The 15,189-nt window shown below is 31.3% G+C and overlaps 1 protein-coding gene across 1 annotated transcript in view; it reads right to left on the reverse strand.

Annotated features, from left to right (window-relative positions):
- LOC142317791 (uncharacterized) overlaps positions 1-15,189 on the reverse strand; it is a 316,560-nt gene that overhangs the window by 14,207 nt on the left and 287,164 nt on the right. Inside the window, exons 13-15 of the mRNA XM_075354339.1 lie at positions 11,702-13,181; positions 6,023-6,158; positions 3,426-3,516 (exon numbers count right to left, since the gene is read on the reverse strand). Of these exons, the coding sequence (XP_075210454.1) occupies positions 3,426-3,516; positions 6,023-6,158; positions 11,702-13,181 (1,707 nt within the window). The remainder of the gene's footprint in view (positions 1-3,425; positions 3,517-6,022; positions 6,159-11,701; positions 13,182-15,189) is intronic.

A 15,189-nucleotide genomic window follows, 5' to 3' on the forward strand; every position in this document is an offset into this window, starting at 1 on the left:
AGATAATGACTTTTCAAGATGGTGTCTATTATCGGGAGACGATCGAAACTCCTGAAGCCTGATCCACTAACCATCGTGGTCCCCTGACCGCCATCACATTGGGTTCCAAGACAAGGATAACAACCACAGTCTCTCTCTGGCCCGTCGCCCAACAGATGTCCATGGCGTCCCTGAACCTGTTAGCATTAAACAGAAGGTATTTCATTTTGTGATTGGACAACTCCTGTTCCAATGGCCCTCCACACCATGCACAGTGGTCTACTTCAGCACACTGCTCTTTCCTGTGTCCAGGCCTTTTTTTTTTTTTTTTTTTTTGTTTTAATGTCCTTTTTTAAACACCCCCAACATCCCTGGCCTCTGCCGTTAGGCTTTGCGCAGGAATGTCAGGGTGTCGTGGCTGTAGACTGCCCCCCTGTCTTGCCAGTTACGGCTACCCATCGGGGTCCTTCCAGCCTCATCAAGACGCAGTTGCCCCCCTCTTCTGGGCGACCGCTACGTCCCTCAGCTGAAAGGCTGCCCTTCCCGTCCCTAAGCTAGGTTGCCGACTATGCGTTGCACAGAGCCGGCAAACCGCCGCGTCCCCCCGTTACTCATACCTTCAGGGTCCCCTGTGTCCAGGCCTACCAGACAAAAAGAACACGTTTGACCTGTCGGGGCCAGTGCAAGTTGAAGTTCGGTGTCCTGCTCCCCTGGAGAGCAACACCTGGAGTCTTGCTCTCTCAGTAGCAACTGACAGGACTGCCATCCTATGCAGATTCTTCCTCCGACCACCAAGTGGTTAGCTGCTCTCCTAGGTAGGGTCGCATTTTGTGACTGTCTGAAGATCGGTCTAAGGGAGTTAACTTTAACCTCTGCTTGTTCTTCTGGTGGGAGGGCCTCCCTGACTGCTCTCACCACTTCATCTTTACTGGTTTTGTAGTCCAAATTTCTTATATGTACTGCAGGGCTGTTTATCTAGCTTACCACTGGGAGTTATTTTTGCACCCTGGAGGGTCTTCTGAATGCAATCTGATAAGGCCTTAGCCTCATATTTTATTCTCAGTTTGAGGCCCACTCTCCTGCCTCACCTGTCATTTCGCTGAGATGATGGCTCCAGACATTGTCTCTCCAGCTCCGGTCTTGACTTCCGTTAAGAGTTGAACATAAGATAATCCTTCTTTGTTTATAATTATCTTTCTTGTAGCCACTTCAGTCTTATTTGGTGTCTGTGTGACCCTCTCCTCTAATTCTATTTAATAGCTGCTTAACCTTGTGCCCTTTTTTTTCTCTTTTTTTTTGTTTAACCTCCAGATCCACAGTTAAGCATTTCTTTTCACAGAGGATGAGATCAATGCTTTGTAGCATGTCTGAAAAATGCCATGCCTGACCGGGATTCAAACCCAGGACCTCTGGGTGAAAGGCCGAGATGCTACCACTCATGCCACAGAGGCATTGTGCCCTGTCCTACCCAATATTATGTCCAGAGGGATTGGGTTTTTGACTCTATCTTCAAAATTTCATGCAGAGTATGATTAGTAATCTGGGATTTCATTTCTTCCATTTCCAGATTTATGATGATCACAAAAGTCTCACCCACATCAGTAACTTCCTTTGCTCCTCCAAGTAGAATATTAATTTTCAAAGCATCTCTCAGAACACTGCTTGAGACCAACTTTCCCTCATTAAGTATATCACCTAAGCGTGGAACACCATCACATACCTCCTGGCAAACAGGCTTTTCTTGTCTTGTTTTTAGTGTAGGACCATTATCGTCTTGTGTCCCGGTCCCAGGTACAGGATACCCATTTTAATATCCATATTGCAGAAAAGATCATTTGCCCACCTTGTGGAGATCAGGCCCATGATTTCTTCATGCATAACATTTTCCTTTAACTTCTTCAGTATCTCTTCTTTCACAACCGCTGTTCTGCTGGGCTTATCCATTTGTGTTCCAACTTCAGCTGTCTACCGAGGGGCAATGGGGGTCCTGGTTAATGGGAATATCTCATGTAATTCTTTAAATTTGCAAGTCAGAAAGGAAAGTTCTTTATCAGTGATTTCTAACTTTGTCTTAGGATTATGACATATTAGTGACTTCAAAGTCCTAAAATCATTAAGTATGTCCTCCACTATAGCCCAAATAGTGTGGGCCTCCTCCTCGTTCTCCTCAGCTGAACATGTCTCCCCATCACTTAACTCCATTCCAGCTGACCCTCCACACACCTGGTCAGGCGCTTCAACCCCTGCAACCTCCGTTGGTGACCTTGAGCCCTCATCAGCCAACCGCATCTTCTTCAAGTCTTCTTTATTAGGAGAAGAGCTCAACTTCTGTTTCCACACTTCTTGCAATTGTCTCTCAGATGTGCAGATATGAAAGTCTTCATGTGACACTCCTGGCAAAGATGCAAATTCCCCATCATAATCATACTCATGTCCGCCAATCTCCAGCGAATCATCAGATCTAGTCTCTGAAATGACCCCCACGTCGAATGCTCTGTAAATTTTCTCTGGTATCCTACCATAAAAAAGAAGGAACATCCATCGATGAATTCGCATCTTTCACCTGACCTGTCCTTTTGCTGCCTTTAGTCGACAGCCTGCAGGGACAACCTCTCCTCTCAGTTTCTCCGTCACTCGCAGAGGCCGGACCATGCCCCTTGCCACACTGAAAATCATCTATTGTAGATATCGTATGGAACATTTTGTCAACAGCAAAACTTCTGTTGGCAACGCAAAAGTTAACTTACACAATAACAAAATTATCAAAATTGAAAATGTAAACAACTCCAAGGAGCTCTGTTACAGACAAAGTATAAAATAAACAGTTTCTCAAGTGAAATGAATATAAAACCACCAAAATTGTGTGAATTCACTCCAAACGCAATATATAAGGGCAGTTAAACCCAAATAACAACAAAATAGTTAAAGTTAACAAGAAAAAATATAAATCTGAACCTTAACCTATGGTTGCTAAGGGTAACTTTCCTTAGCAGTGCAAGAATAAACTACAAGAATAAAATTAAATTAAGATTAGTCCGCTAAATACAACAGAAAATTAAACAGAACTAAACAAAACAAACAAAATAACAGTAACAGAATACAGAACAGTAATTACAAACAGGAAAATGTATAACAGAACACTGGTAACAAGCTGACAGAAACACGCCTGACCTCTACCATGTCTTTATTCTTTCTCTCAAAGAATCTGTGTTATTTGTAAAATAAGACATAGAAACATCTATGTGTCATATAAACGTCAATAACGTCATAGAAACGTTTTGTTATATGCGGCTTTGAATATTAATATTTATCCTCCATATACATTATTTTATTTTCTAAACTATTCCCAGTATTTGTGGAACTAACAGGTTGTCAAGACATGCAGTTTACTAACTTGCCCAGGACCCAAAAAAATTCATGAATGGAAATTTATTATAAACATTTACCTTTGAGTCCATATCTAAAATGCAGCGGTCAACTTTATGATATTCTTTTCCTGATCGTGGTTTTAATGTTATCATAGCACTACGACTTAACCTGGAAAAAAATATTTTGATTAATATTCCATGAAATTTTAATCTTATTAATGATATATTTATATTACCTTATTACTGATATATTAGACGGAGTTGTAACTGGTTAAACAGTCTTAATATAATTTCATGAATTTTAGTCTATATATGCAGTTATATTTTTAATCTTAAATCTGCAAAGGTTGTAGGGCAATTGCAAGTAATACCATGAAGACTAAATTAAATTTGATATTCTTATTTAAAAATATTAAGTATTGCAATACCTAAATTCTAAAGAATTAGCATCCAGTTCAGAGCAGTAGTACATAATAATTAATTCTTAGTTAATGGTACTGAAACAGAGACATTCTTTATGGCAGCAACTGCTTGTTTCACAAAATTACTCCTGATCAAAATTGCATAGCGAAGGGTCTGAATTATAGTAGCTTAATACTTTTTAATCATATTCCTTTTTTATGACTGTGGAATTTCAAATAAATATATGTTACTTTGGAAATATTAAACTGTTGAATTGTTTCAATGATTAGCAAAGTAAATGACGTTAGTAAGCAAATACATAAGCATAGTTTGCTTGATTTAGTTATATTAATTAATTTGCCATAGTAAGTGGTCCATTAAATGATAAAAAATAAATTTGTTTTTTTTTAAATGAAGGTTAAAAATTAATATTAGAAATGTTAATAAAGAATAAAGGCTTTGGTATGAGATAAATAAATGGTAATGCAACATTTCCTAATCTATTGTAATGATTATCAAATCGTTAGAAACAACTAATTTTGTTATTATATAATATTTTTACACTTAAATTAATACAACTCAAAGTTAATAATAATTAATATAACTCATATTAATAATACAATGAATATTTGCTTCATTAATATTATTATATTATTCAGTTAATAGTATCATTAAAAAAATGTTTTGAGAAGTAATGGACATCTAATTTAAATAAATCAAATCTTGTACTCAAATAATCTTTACTTAAAAACTTGTTACTAATTTAAATTTATTTTAATTTTTGAGAAAGCTATACTTAGGATGGGTATGTTAATACCCAACTTTGATCCCAGACCAGTTCAATTTTGTTTTGCATAACTGCTGGTGGAGATGGAGGGAGACAGTTTCAATAAAAAACTTACACAGATGATTAATAATTTAAAGTTTTGGGACTTTTATCAACTCCTGAAGATCAGAACATTTATCTGAAACATATTTCCAGATAAATGTCACATTTGTAAAATAACGTTTCAAGAAATAAAATTAGATAGCAATTCTTTTTTTTACAAAGATTCTGACAAACAATTGGTGAAAAAATATTTTGTTTCATTCCATAATTAAAAGTCATTTTGCACTTAATAGTTTATATATTTTTTTAAAATACAAAATAAACCATTCAAAACAAAAATAATCATTAGTCTATACACAACAGGAACTGAAGAAAAATGTTAATTTTAGAAAATGAAAGTGTTAAAGTGGGATTCAAATTCCATGTAAACTTCTTTACACATAACTACTCCACAATAACTATTATTCATCAGTAAAATCAAAATGTATATATACAGAGTCGATTGTCAAGAGAATGCCATTAAAAGAAAGCAAAAATAAAACATAAAGGAGGAGCCGATATTATACAACAATAAAAAAAATAATTTATTTTAAAAAACATTTTTTTTTATCACAAATGAAAATATAATATAAGAAAACGAATAACATAAAAATGACTAAAAAAGTGAATAAAGGACCAGTGACGTTTATGCCCACAAAACAAGGATTCTTTCATATCCTTTGATAAGAGTGAGGGCAATTAAAAATTTGTTATGTAAAATGTGCACAAACGAATGGCATGAAAAAAATCCGAAAAACTTAACTAAAGAGGAGTTGTGTAAAAAAGATTCCTTTATATCTTATATTACGAGGCAGCATATCGGACATATTTTGAGAATAAATGCTTCGCATCGAAAAAAGGCCGGTAGAGCTAGCATGTCGTATCTCTCTAATTTATTTCATCGATTACCTATTATAGAATCATGCAGTAACAGAACTATTCGTGCACAAACGGATGCCATCGAAAAACATTGAAATTACAAGCCGGTTTGGTTTTGGTAAAAAATTGTTTCGACGATAACTTCTTTCGAAACGAGTACATACGAACAATTTTTATTCATTATCTTTCTTGATGAAGAAAAACTTTCTATTTTTCACCCAATTTTTTTTAAAATACTTTAGATAGGATCTATTCCAAACGAAATTTTGCGTGCACAAATGAATATTATAGAAAATACAAAGATTCTACGGTAAGGGGCTAGCGTGTTAGGATTAGATTGGGATGATGTGCTTCGATTGGAGTTAACGATGTCCAAACGATTGAGTCAGTTTATAGTTTAAACTTCAAAAGTGGTGGGAAGCTTGCGAAGTTCACCTATAAAATCATTGAAGAACATCAACGTAGCTTACAATCTAATTTGAGGTAGTAGAATCTCAATGTAGAAAATACGAAAAAAGTACATTACCTTAAACTTTCAGGAGTGTCAGACGAGCTGTAAGACGAAAGGGAAAGAGTTTCAATATAGTCTGACATATCAGATGTGGCGCTGCTTGTACTTCGCGAATCTTGTGCTAGCACTGTTGTATTTGAACAAATATAACCTAGAAAAAACAAGAAGTAATTAAGTGACAATTTGGCGACTATAATTTGAAGTCAATAAGGACAATATAGCGACTATATTAATTTTAGCATGTTTATTTAATTATTTTATACCTAATTCTATTATATGTTATTATCCCTTATAATGTGGTGGGTAGTGATTAACTCGTCGCAGATCAGTTGTTTAACTGCTGATTTTCGAAATCGAAGCTTCTGCGGTTCAAATCCTAGTAAAAATTAATTGCTTTTATACAGATTTGAATATTAAGTAGTGGATACCGATGCACTTTCACGGTTAGGATTCAATTAACCACGTGTCTTAGGAATGGTCGGCCTGAGACTGTACAAGATTATACACCTCACTGGTATGTCATAAATATAATCTTCAACTCATTGGGTCGTGGGAGGTGAACAATAGTTGAACAGGTTGCGCTGACTTCCGCGGCGCCAGTAGTAGCGTCTCGACCTTTCAGGTCCGAGAAGTTTAGTAGATCCGTTTAGTTCTTTCATCCGTTTTGTTGATCTGCATATTTTGGTCATTATTATTAGTCTAGAGTAAATCCACAGAGGAAAGTTTTAAATTATTAATGAGTTATTGACAGTTCTTTTACTGTCGCACAATACACACTATTTTGACAAATAATTAATAAAGATTTCTTAAACGAACAAGATCATGTAAAATAAATAAAAATACATCTTTTTCAACAGTGTGAATTATGAATTTTTATTGCTTGCTTTACTGTATTGTTTTGGTACTGGAGAATTTGGCAAAAACGTATATATTATAACAAAGAAAATTAGCAAAAAAATGAAAGTTTTTGCTTTTACTCGTATTCCGTAACTGTATTTGTGGATTAAAAATAGCAACTCTTAACGCTGTCATGAACTTCTTTGCTTACTAGTGTTGTTAATAAATATTTTTTAGCATATAATGATGCCTAACACAGTTGACAGTGAATTATCCACAAAAGACTGCATCCAACTAATATAATAATTTTTTATTGAGAAAAGCTATTAATTTTATGATACGAACTTTTTAACATAGGTCAAGCGAAATTATTTAAAATAATTTTTATGCAAATAATCATCTCGGGAATTAAATAAAGAAAATTAAAAAAAAACAAGAAGATAACAATTAAGCCATTGTGAATTTATCAATAAAATAATATATAAAACTGATGCTTAGAATTTTAGCGATTAACATTATTAAATTTAAAAAAGTTCACATTCTCTGCTTTATAATTTGATTATGTTTATTTAAAAAAATTAAATTTATGTAGTAGTAATGAATCACGAACGAGGATACGCCAAATTTAAATTAGTAAATAAATTTTTTATTCTGATCGGTATATAATATTGTCAGTTACGTCAGGAATGAGTAGAAATGCTATTTAAAGGACAAAAAAAAGGAATTGCCCCAGCATTTACATTCATAAATATAAACGCAATGAAGATAATTAGTTTTCTAAATATAGATCTGCGCGATTCATTCTTATGGGCTCCAAACAATGATCTGACAGTACATTTTAGCACCTTGAAAATTTATTCTGCCTTTTTGATGAAACCGCAAGAGATGATAGATTTCAGATGGGAGTACAATACAACATAATAAATTCTTAGTAACGACGACAAGCTTAGTGTTTTATTAAGACGCTTAAAAGCAAAACACGGTTTCGATTTGATTTTCTTGCTAAAGAGACCAATTTGATCATCCCATGAGAATTTATCACCTAACAAAATACAAAAATATTACATTACGGCGAACAGAAATACTACTATCGTTATCATGGGAGGGAAATCTATTCACGCGATTAGTAAAGTTACGTCTACATGAGAATACAAAGATATTTAAAGTTAGATGGCTACAATCAATTCAGTGAATAATTTTTTTTGAATTGTTAATGTAGAATTTTTAAGTCCTTTCAAATAATTGTCTTCGGTTATAAATACAAGTTAGTCATCTGCTAAGAAAAGAAAGAAACAATCAATTGTTCAAGATTTTGAGGCATATCATTAATAAACAATAAGAAAAGCAAGGGACCGGGGACACTTCTTGTGACACTCCGCATTCTGCATCATGAAATACAGAATTCACTTCCTGTACATCAAGGTACATTTCTCATATGTATTCTTATCCAAAAATGAAATTTCCATTGCCAGTTTACGGTTGGTAAGCTAAGAATTTAACAATTGTAAGTTGGTTCCTTTGATACCATAGCTATTAAATTTTTTTGTCGGTATAAAAGTCAAACCATATCGAATGACTTACTGAGTTCGCAAAAAAATTAAGAAAAGAATGTTTTTGTTATTTACGCGATGTTAAAAGTTTATTTTACATAATCTTTTCAAATAGTTTAGGTAATAAGGACAATGACAAAGTTGGCCTATAATTTTGTAAATTAAGTGCAGAAACTTTATTAAGGAGAGAAGTAACAACTGAAAAGGCAGGTAGGAAATTCTTTATTGGTGAAGGATTCATCAATTAAATTTGTAATGGGCATTAGTAGCATCTGCGACTTCTTTAAATATGTTGGCAGAAATTCCATCAATACCCGTTGAGTGTTTATTCTTTATATTTGAAATACAAGTTTTAACTTCCTAAGTATCAACGATAAATAAAAATATTGGATTCATCAACAAAACCATTCAGCAAATGGATTTGTTTGAAGTGGATCAATTTCGTTCCTATTTGAAATACTTTAAAGCAGTGATTCTCAACACTTTTAGCTTCACGACTCACGTAAAGTAAAAAAAAAAAATGTAAAGAATATTTCGCGACCTCCTCAACTCCGATACAATGAAACCTAAGTAAAACTATTTAGCTGCTTTGATACCGACAGGTCTAAACACGCATATGAAGTGTACAAACATGAGAAGTTTATAGGGGCCAATTTGATGTGTACGTAATCCTTGTAATTTGGTCTACTTGTATAATATTCGCTGTGAGAGCGTCATGTTCGAACATGCACGTGATACGTTTGAACACATCGTGCTCTCAGCAGTATAAAAGAGGCCTTTATACGTGCATTCCTTTATTCCTTTAGAAATCCGTGCATCTTTATTTTTATGTTAAATTCTTACATTTTTATTAAAGGGAAGCTAGAAATAAAGCCTTTCAAAACATTAAAAAAATTGTTAAATTTTCCATGAAAATTAATAGTTATTACTATAATGTGTGGTTAACTGCCAAAATATTTTATGTCTTTATTTACATTTTATGAATGCGTATGTAATAAATATTTTTATTGTTGTTTTCAGTTAAACTGATTCTATTATAAACATTCCCATTTAATCTTTAATAATAACAAAAAATATATATAAGAACAAAATGCAGTATTTATAATGTTAGGGGTTAAAAAATATAATTAAAATTGATTTATAATAAAATGCATGTGCACACACACACACACACACACACAGTTTTATATATATATATATAAAATTACTGTTAAAAATGCTACAGACACAGAAGTTGAACTGAGTTACTCCTTTTAATATTTTTTATAGTGTAATTACTTGTGATGACAAAGATTGATAATCTGTAGTGACTTAAGAAATATAAATAAGAATGATGGCCAGTCACTAATATGTCACATAATCGTCAGAGAATTTGACAATATTGGGATGACACTTGTTGTGCTCTTACAAATAAATTGAAATTAAGACCCGCCTCCACCATTTGTTAGATTTGACATAGTATAGGGAAAAATATCTGTTCTGTATTTCAGGTTAAGTAAGACCTTGTGATTGATATGTTAACAAAATTTAAATGGAGTATGAATAGTATTAATAGCAGTATACACATAAAATGGAAAAGTAAGATCTGTAACGCTAAGAAATGAGTTTAGTAAAGACTGTTTTATGATTGAATACCCAAGTTTCTTCTGATTTATTATTTAGTGATTTCATGTTTAGATCATAATGTTTTTATGAAATTTATTATTTTACTTAAAAATTATGACAATAAGAAATATAAATTTGACTCTATTCTGAACTTGTGCCATGTTAGAGTTCTACATATTTAAATAAATAAAAAAAAAGTTATGGAATGCTAATAACTAATTAGCTAATTAGTTTGGTAGAACCAAATCAGAAAGGGTAATTCTATCTTTTCTGATTTGGTTCATTAAACATCTGTTTAATTTTTATCATCATTTCATTTAAATAACATTAAAATTTAATAACAACCAAAATTAATTTTTTTATTCTTTATTGTATCTTTAGCTGTAATAAGTAAAAGTCTATTTTTTCTATATTTATTAATCATGTGTATTATATGGGTTTGTCATAAATGAAATGGTTATAGTGACTTTATAAGAGATGCAGACCATTCCTGATAATGGCATATCTATTCTCAACAGTTACATGAGTAAGTAAATATGACTGATAGTTGGTGATAAAACAATCTTTCAAGGTTATCGGATAAAAGTAGTGATAAGCAATAAGTATTGTCTTTAGATTCCTATTATATTATTCAGGACAAGAAGGTTCAAGGTAGACTATTCATATTTGTTGAATTGTTCACCAAAAGAAGGTAGGTGACTATTACACCTAATTCCATGAGTAAAACAGAAATTTTACCTGAAATAATATTTAACAAAACCAACATTTTATATGGTAATTTAGGGTAGAAATTTCATAGGTAAAGAATATATAGTTAATTATACTTTTAGAGACTGAAAAGAGGCAATGCTTCTACAAGTAGAATAAAGTTTCTTAACCTTTCTTAATTAGATTAACTTACTGGTATAATCAATGCAATTTTTTCCACTGATGTACAGAACCTGACTTGGAGTTTAGTATAGGTACTGTGCAACTCACAAAAATATTATATATTTTTGAACTCTAGGTAGCCAAAAATGGAAGCATAGTAATGTAGCATTAAAATCGATATGTAAACATTATAAAAGGTTAAAAGGTTTACTGTTCTTATTACAGTTGTGAAAAAAAACTTGAAGAATTATTATTACTAAATTTATAAAGAATGCTTCTTCCTTAAACTGGTGTTTTTCTTCCTTTCTGTTGTTTTTCATAAATAAGAATTCCATTATTTATTCAGAACTGTTTTATGTTGTTATTCATATTACCATTTCAATTACCATTTCTCCCCTATCAGCTTTTATTTAATAAAGAATCAAGAAGCATATTTGACAAAGAAATATTTCAGCTGAAAATATGAGAATATATTACAACTTACGGTGCATGAAACACAGAAAAAGAAAACGAGATGAACAACCTACATCCCTAATTATTCTCTTAAAAATGTCTATCTATTGCTGTTAAAGGTGAGACAATAATCAGGAAGTGCCCTTTTTTTTACTTTTTTACTTTCTATGAATGAGTACACACATTCACGAAAGTGTATAAAAAACACTAAATAAGAATATAAGAAACATAAGGTACAATTGTCACATAAGTTATTCTATACATCAGGTTGTTGAAGAGTATAATTTTTATTTTTTTCTTAACAAAACATTTGGTAGTGATAAAATTAGTATAGATATATGAATGATAAAAACACATATTAACAAACTAAAAAAATTACCTTTAAAGGTATCCTTTATATCTCCAGGAGCAGAAATCTCTAAATCTGGATATGGTTTAATTGTTTGAAACTGAAATGAAAGCTCCTGTAGTGGATCAATGTTCTTAGATCTACGAGGCAGTGAGGAATGCAAACAATTGCCTTGATTTGTGATTTGCTGAATATTTATGTCTTTTGTTGGTACTTGTTCTAATTCTCTTTGGAATTTTGGTGATCCTGTAGAAACTCCTGAGTCATTAGAACTAGATGAATCACGATTACCAGATTTGCAAGGAACACTGGAGGATCTCCTTACTTGTACTGGTGATGAGAAACTAAGGCAATCAGTCACATTATCACAAAATTGTATTTTCTTTTCCTTTTTACATTTCTGTTGTTTTTCATCTATTGAAATTCTATTATCTATTTCCTGTTTATTCAAAACTGTTTTTTGTTGTGAAATCATTGATAACAAACTATGTGCACCATTACTCATATTATCATAATTTTTCCCTTGTAAGCTGTTAATTAAAAGTCTAATGTCATCTTTCTCTCTTCGTACATTAAAGTACTGGGATAACTTTTCTTCAGAATACCTACTGCAGTCTATAGAGTTCGACCTTTGTCTAGTTAATGGATGTGATTGAGATTGTTCTTCCTTAAAGTATTTAAAATTTCTTTTTGGATAACAATTTGACATTGATTTAGGTGATTCTTCTACACAGAGAACTGCTTTGCCTGGAACTCTCATAACTGAATTTAATTCTTCAGGCCTACTGTCAAAAAAATATGGAATATTGTTTATACTTTTTGAGTTTGATTCACTTGCTGTTTGTATTTTACTTACAGAGACAGAATTTGCTAAAGGTGACATATGCAAATACTCATTGTGACCATTTGTTTCTTGTTCCATTTGATTCAGAGATTCTCCACTCTTTGACATTCTTCTAGATTTAAATTCATCAGGGCGCATTAAAGTATAATCATCTTGTCTAATATTTTCACTTCCGTTTTTTAGTAATCTTGTATTGTCTTGAGTTTTTTCATTACATTCATGTCCACATTTACTGCAATAAAGGGATTTCATAGTATCTGTAGTATTCTCTTTAATTTTCATTTGTTCATCTAAGTTTGTACTGCTAGCAGAAATATCATTTAGATACTCTTTTTTTACTCCTGTTCTTTTAATCAGATCTCTTGAATTTTCATAAAATTTTAATGAGTCAGCAAATTCCATATTTTCATAATTTAAATGAACTGAACCGCATACGTTTTCAGGTGATTCTGTTTCTTTGATATTCATTGAATCTGCAACTGTATTGTGACTTTTTAGTTTAGTAGATTTCTTTTCTGCTGTATCATGAGTGATTGTTGAGCAGATTCTTGGTGTTATAGACATTTGATGTACTGTTACTCCTTTGCCTGATTTACTTGGTTCTGGCTTCAGTTGAACAGAAGAATGATTTGAATTAATCTTTAATTTTTCATCAGTAAGCTGTACCTGTAAAATAAAATTATTCTCCAATTAGGAGTTCATGTATGCAATTTTAAAACTATACAGTTCACATTTTAAAAATATACTGAAAAAATATTTTTAGTTATTAAATTTAATGCAAGATAAATCAATTAAAAAAATATTTACTAAAATTAAATGAAGTCAGTTTTCCAATTTGAATCATATATGACAGAAAGTGAGTAAGGGGATAAATCTGGAAGCTTAATATAGACATCCATAAGTAAATTATCTAGTTTTCCAAGCAATGTGATTTTAAATCATTTTAATCCTCTTCAACTGTTTACATAACTTAATTTTAAAGAAAAAAATAGTCTCAGTAAAACTGTTTTTTAGATAATGCAAAAAACTGAATTAACCAAACTTAATCTGCAACAAATATTGAAAATAAATAATTTTTTCAGATAGAAATAATCTCTTTATTTTTAGTTCCTCCATGTTTAAAAAAAATTAATTTTTTTAATGAAATAAAGGAATTAATAACATAACTTTTAAATACATAATATTTAAATTTTAAATTGTTGTCAGTAAAAATATTTAAATATAATATTAGTAATAATTTAATACAAACTTAGCAGAGATTTGTGATTAATAAAAATATATTACAATTAAAATTATTATAGGTATGAAATTCTTTAAAACAATTACTTTATAGGGATTTTAAGCAATAGAGATCTTTGTTAAAGTTGACGTATGCAAATGACACTCTTGATTATTTATGATTAACATGTCTATCTCTGATTAAACACAAGGAAAGTAATAAGTTAATTTCTTGTATTTTGGCGTCACATATGTGTGCCATTGCACAAGAGTCTGAAAATCTGCTGGTGGAACATTAGAAGCCGGTTCTTTTCTTCAGTTACCAGTTCTATGATGTTAAATGACCTTCAGTGTTTTACTGGTTTATAATTTCCAATTTTTATAAGGACTTTGTCTCTTCCATTCTATATTCTGCCAATAAAAGATATTTTTAAATGTGTTCTCTTTTCTGTTTTTAGCATAGTATTCAGCTATTGGAAGTTTCTTTTGTCATTCTTTAATTCATACTTCATGATCTATTAAATGAAAAAAATATGCACCATTTGTGGCTTTATCCATTCTCATTTTAAATTTATAATGTCTCATTAATCTTTCTTAAAAATCCACTCACTTGTGACCTTGTTATACCACAGTGTAAAAGAATACAACCTTATGCTATTAACAATGTTTGTACATGAAATTTTTAATTTTACTAATTTATTCAATTTTTTTATGAATTGCTATTTTTTTTTTTTTAATTGTCTGCTAACTAATTAAAGTAGCTGTAAATATATCAGCCTTATTATTTTTCCATATTACCTTGGAAAAAACACGTGCATTAGCAACTTACAGGAAGTCTCTCTCTCTGAAACTTATTTATTTTTCTATAGATTATAGTTGGGTATTCTAATTATTGTTACTGTTCCACCAAAACAAAATTTCTAAATAAAGAACTATTTACCAAGAACAAGTTCTTGCTAAATGAAGAACTGAAGACACAGAAGCATAATGATTGTCATAGTACATTTTAAAGTAATAATTTTTAGGGTGGCACTGTACAAGAAAAAGGACCACATTACATTCACTCTAATTTCAGACACATTTAACTGAAGGTTTTTATTTTTCTGTAAGACAGAAAAATAAGACTTTACAGAATAAGTTTTTATTTTTCTGTCTTATATATTGTTATACATTATCAGTAACATTTGACGAATTGATTACAAAGAGTTAGAGGGTTTATAATATTTAAATTTTCTTCTAAAAATGCATTGACTGAGATTTTATGCCATCATAATTCCTAAATGTTAATATGTTACTCTAAACCTTTATTAAATAACACTTTTTCAATTATATTATTTATATAATTTTTTAAGTAATACATGTTAACATAACCTAAACCTAAGGTACTGTTATGACTAACTGCATGAATTACAACATCTTGCCCAAATTAGTTAAAACAGTTTCAAAATATATTATA

The sequence above is a fragment of the Lycorma delicatula genome, chromosome 1 (assembly GCF_047948215.1).
Source record: "Lycorma delicatula isolate Av1 chromosome 1, ASM4794821v1, whole genome shotgun sequence".
In the NCBI taxonomy this organism is placed as follows: domain Eukaryota; kingdom Metazoa; phylum Arthropoda; class Insecta; order Hemiptera; family Fulgoridae; genus Lycorma; species Lycorma delicatula.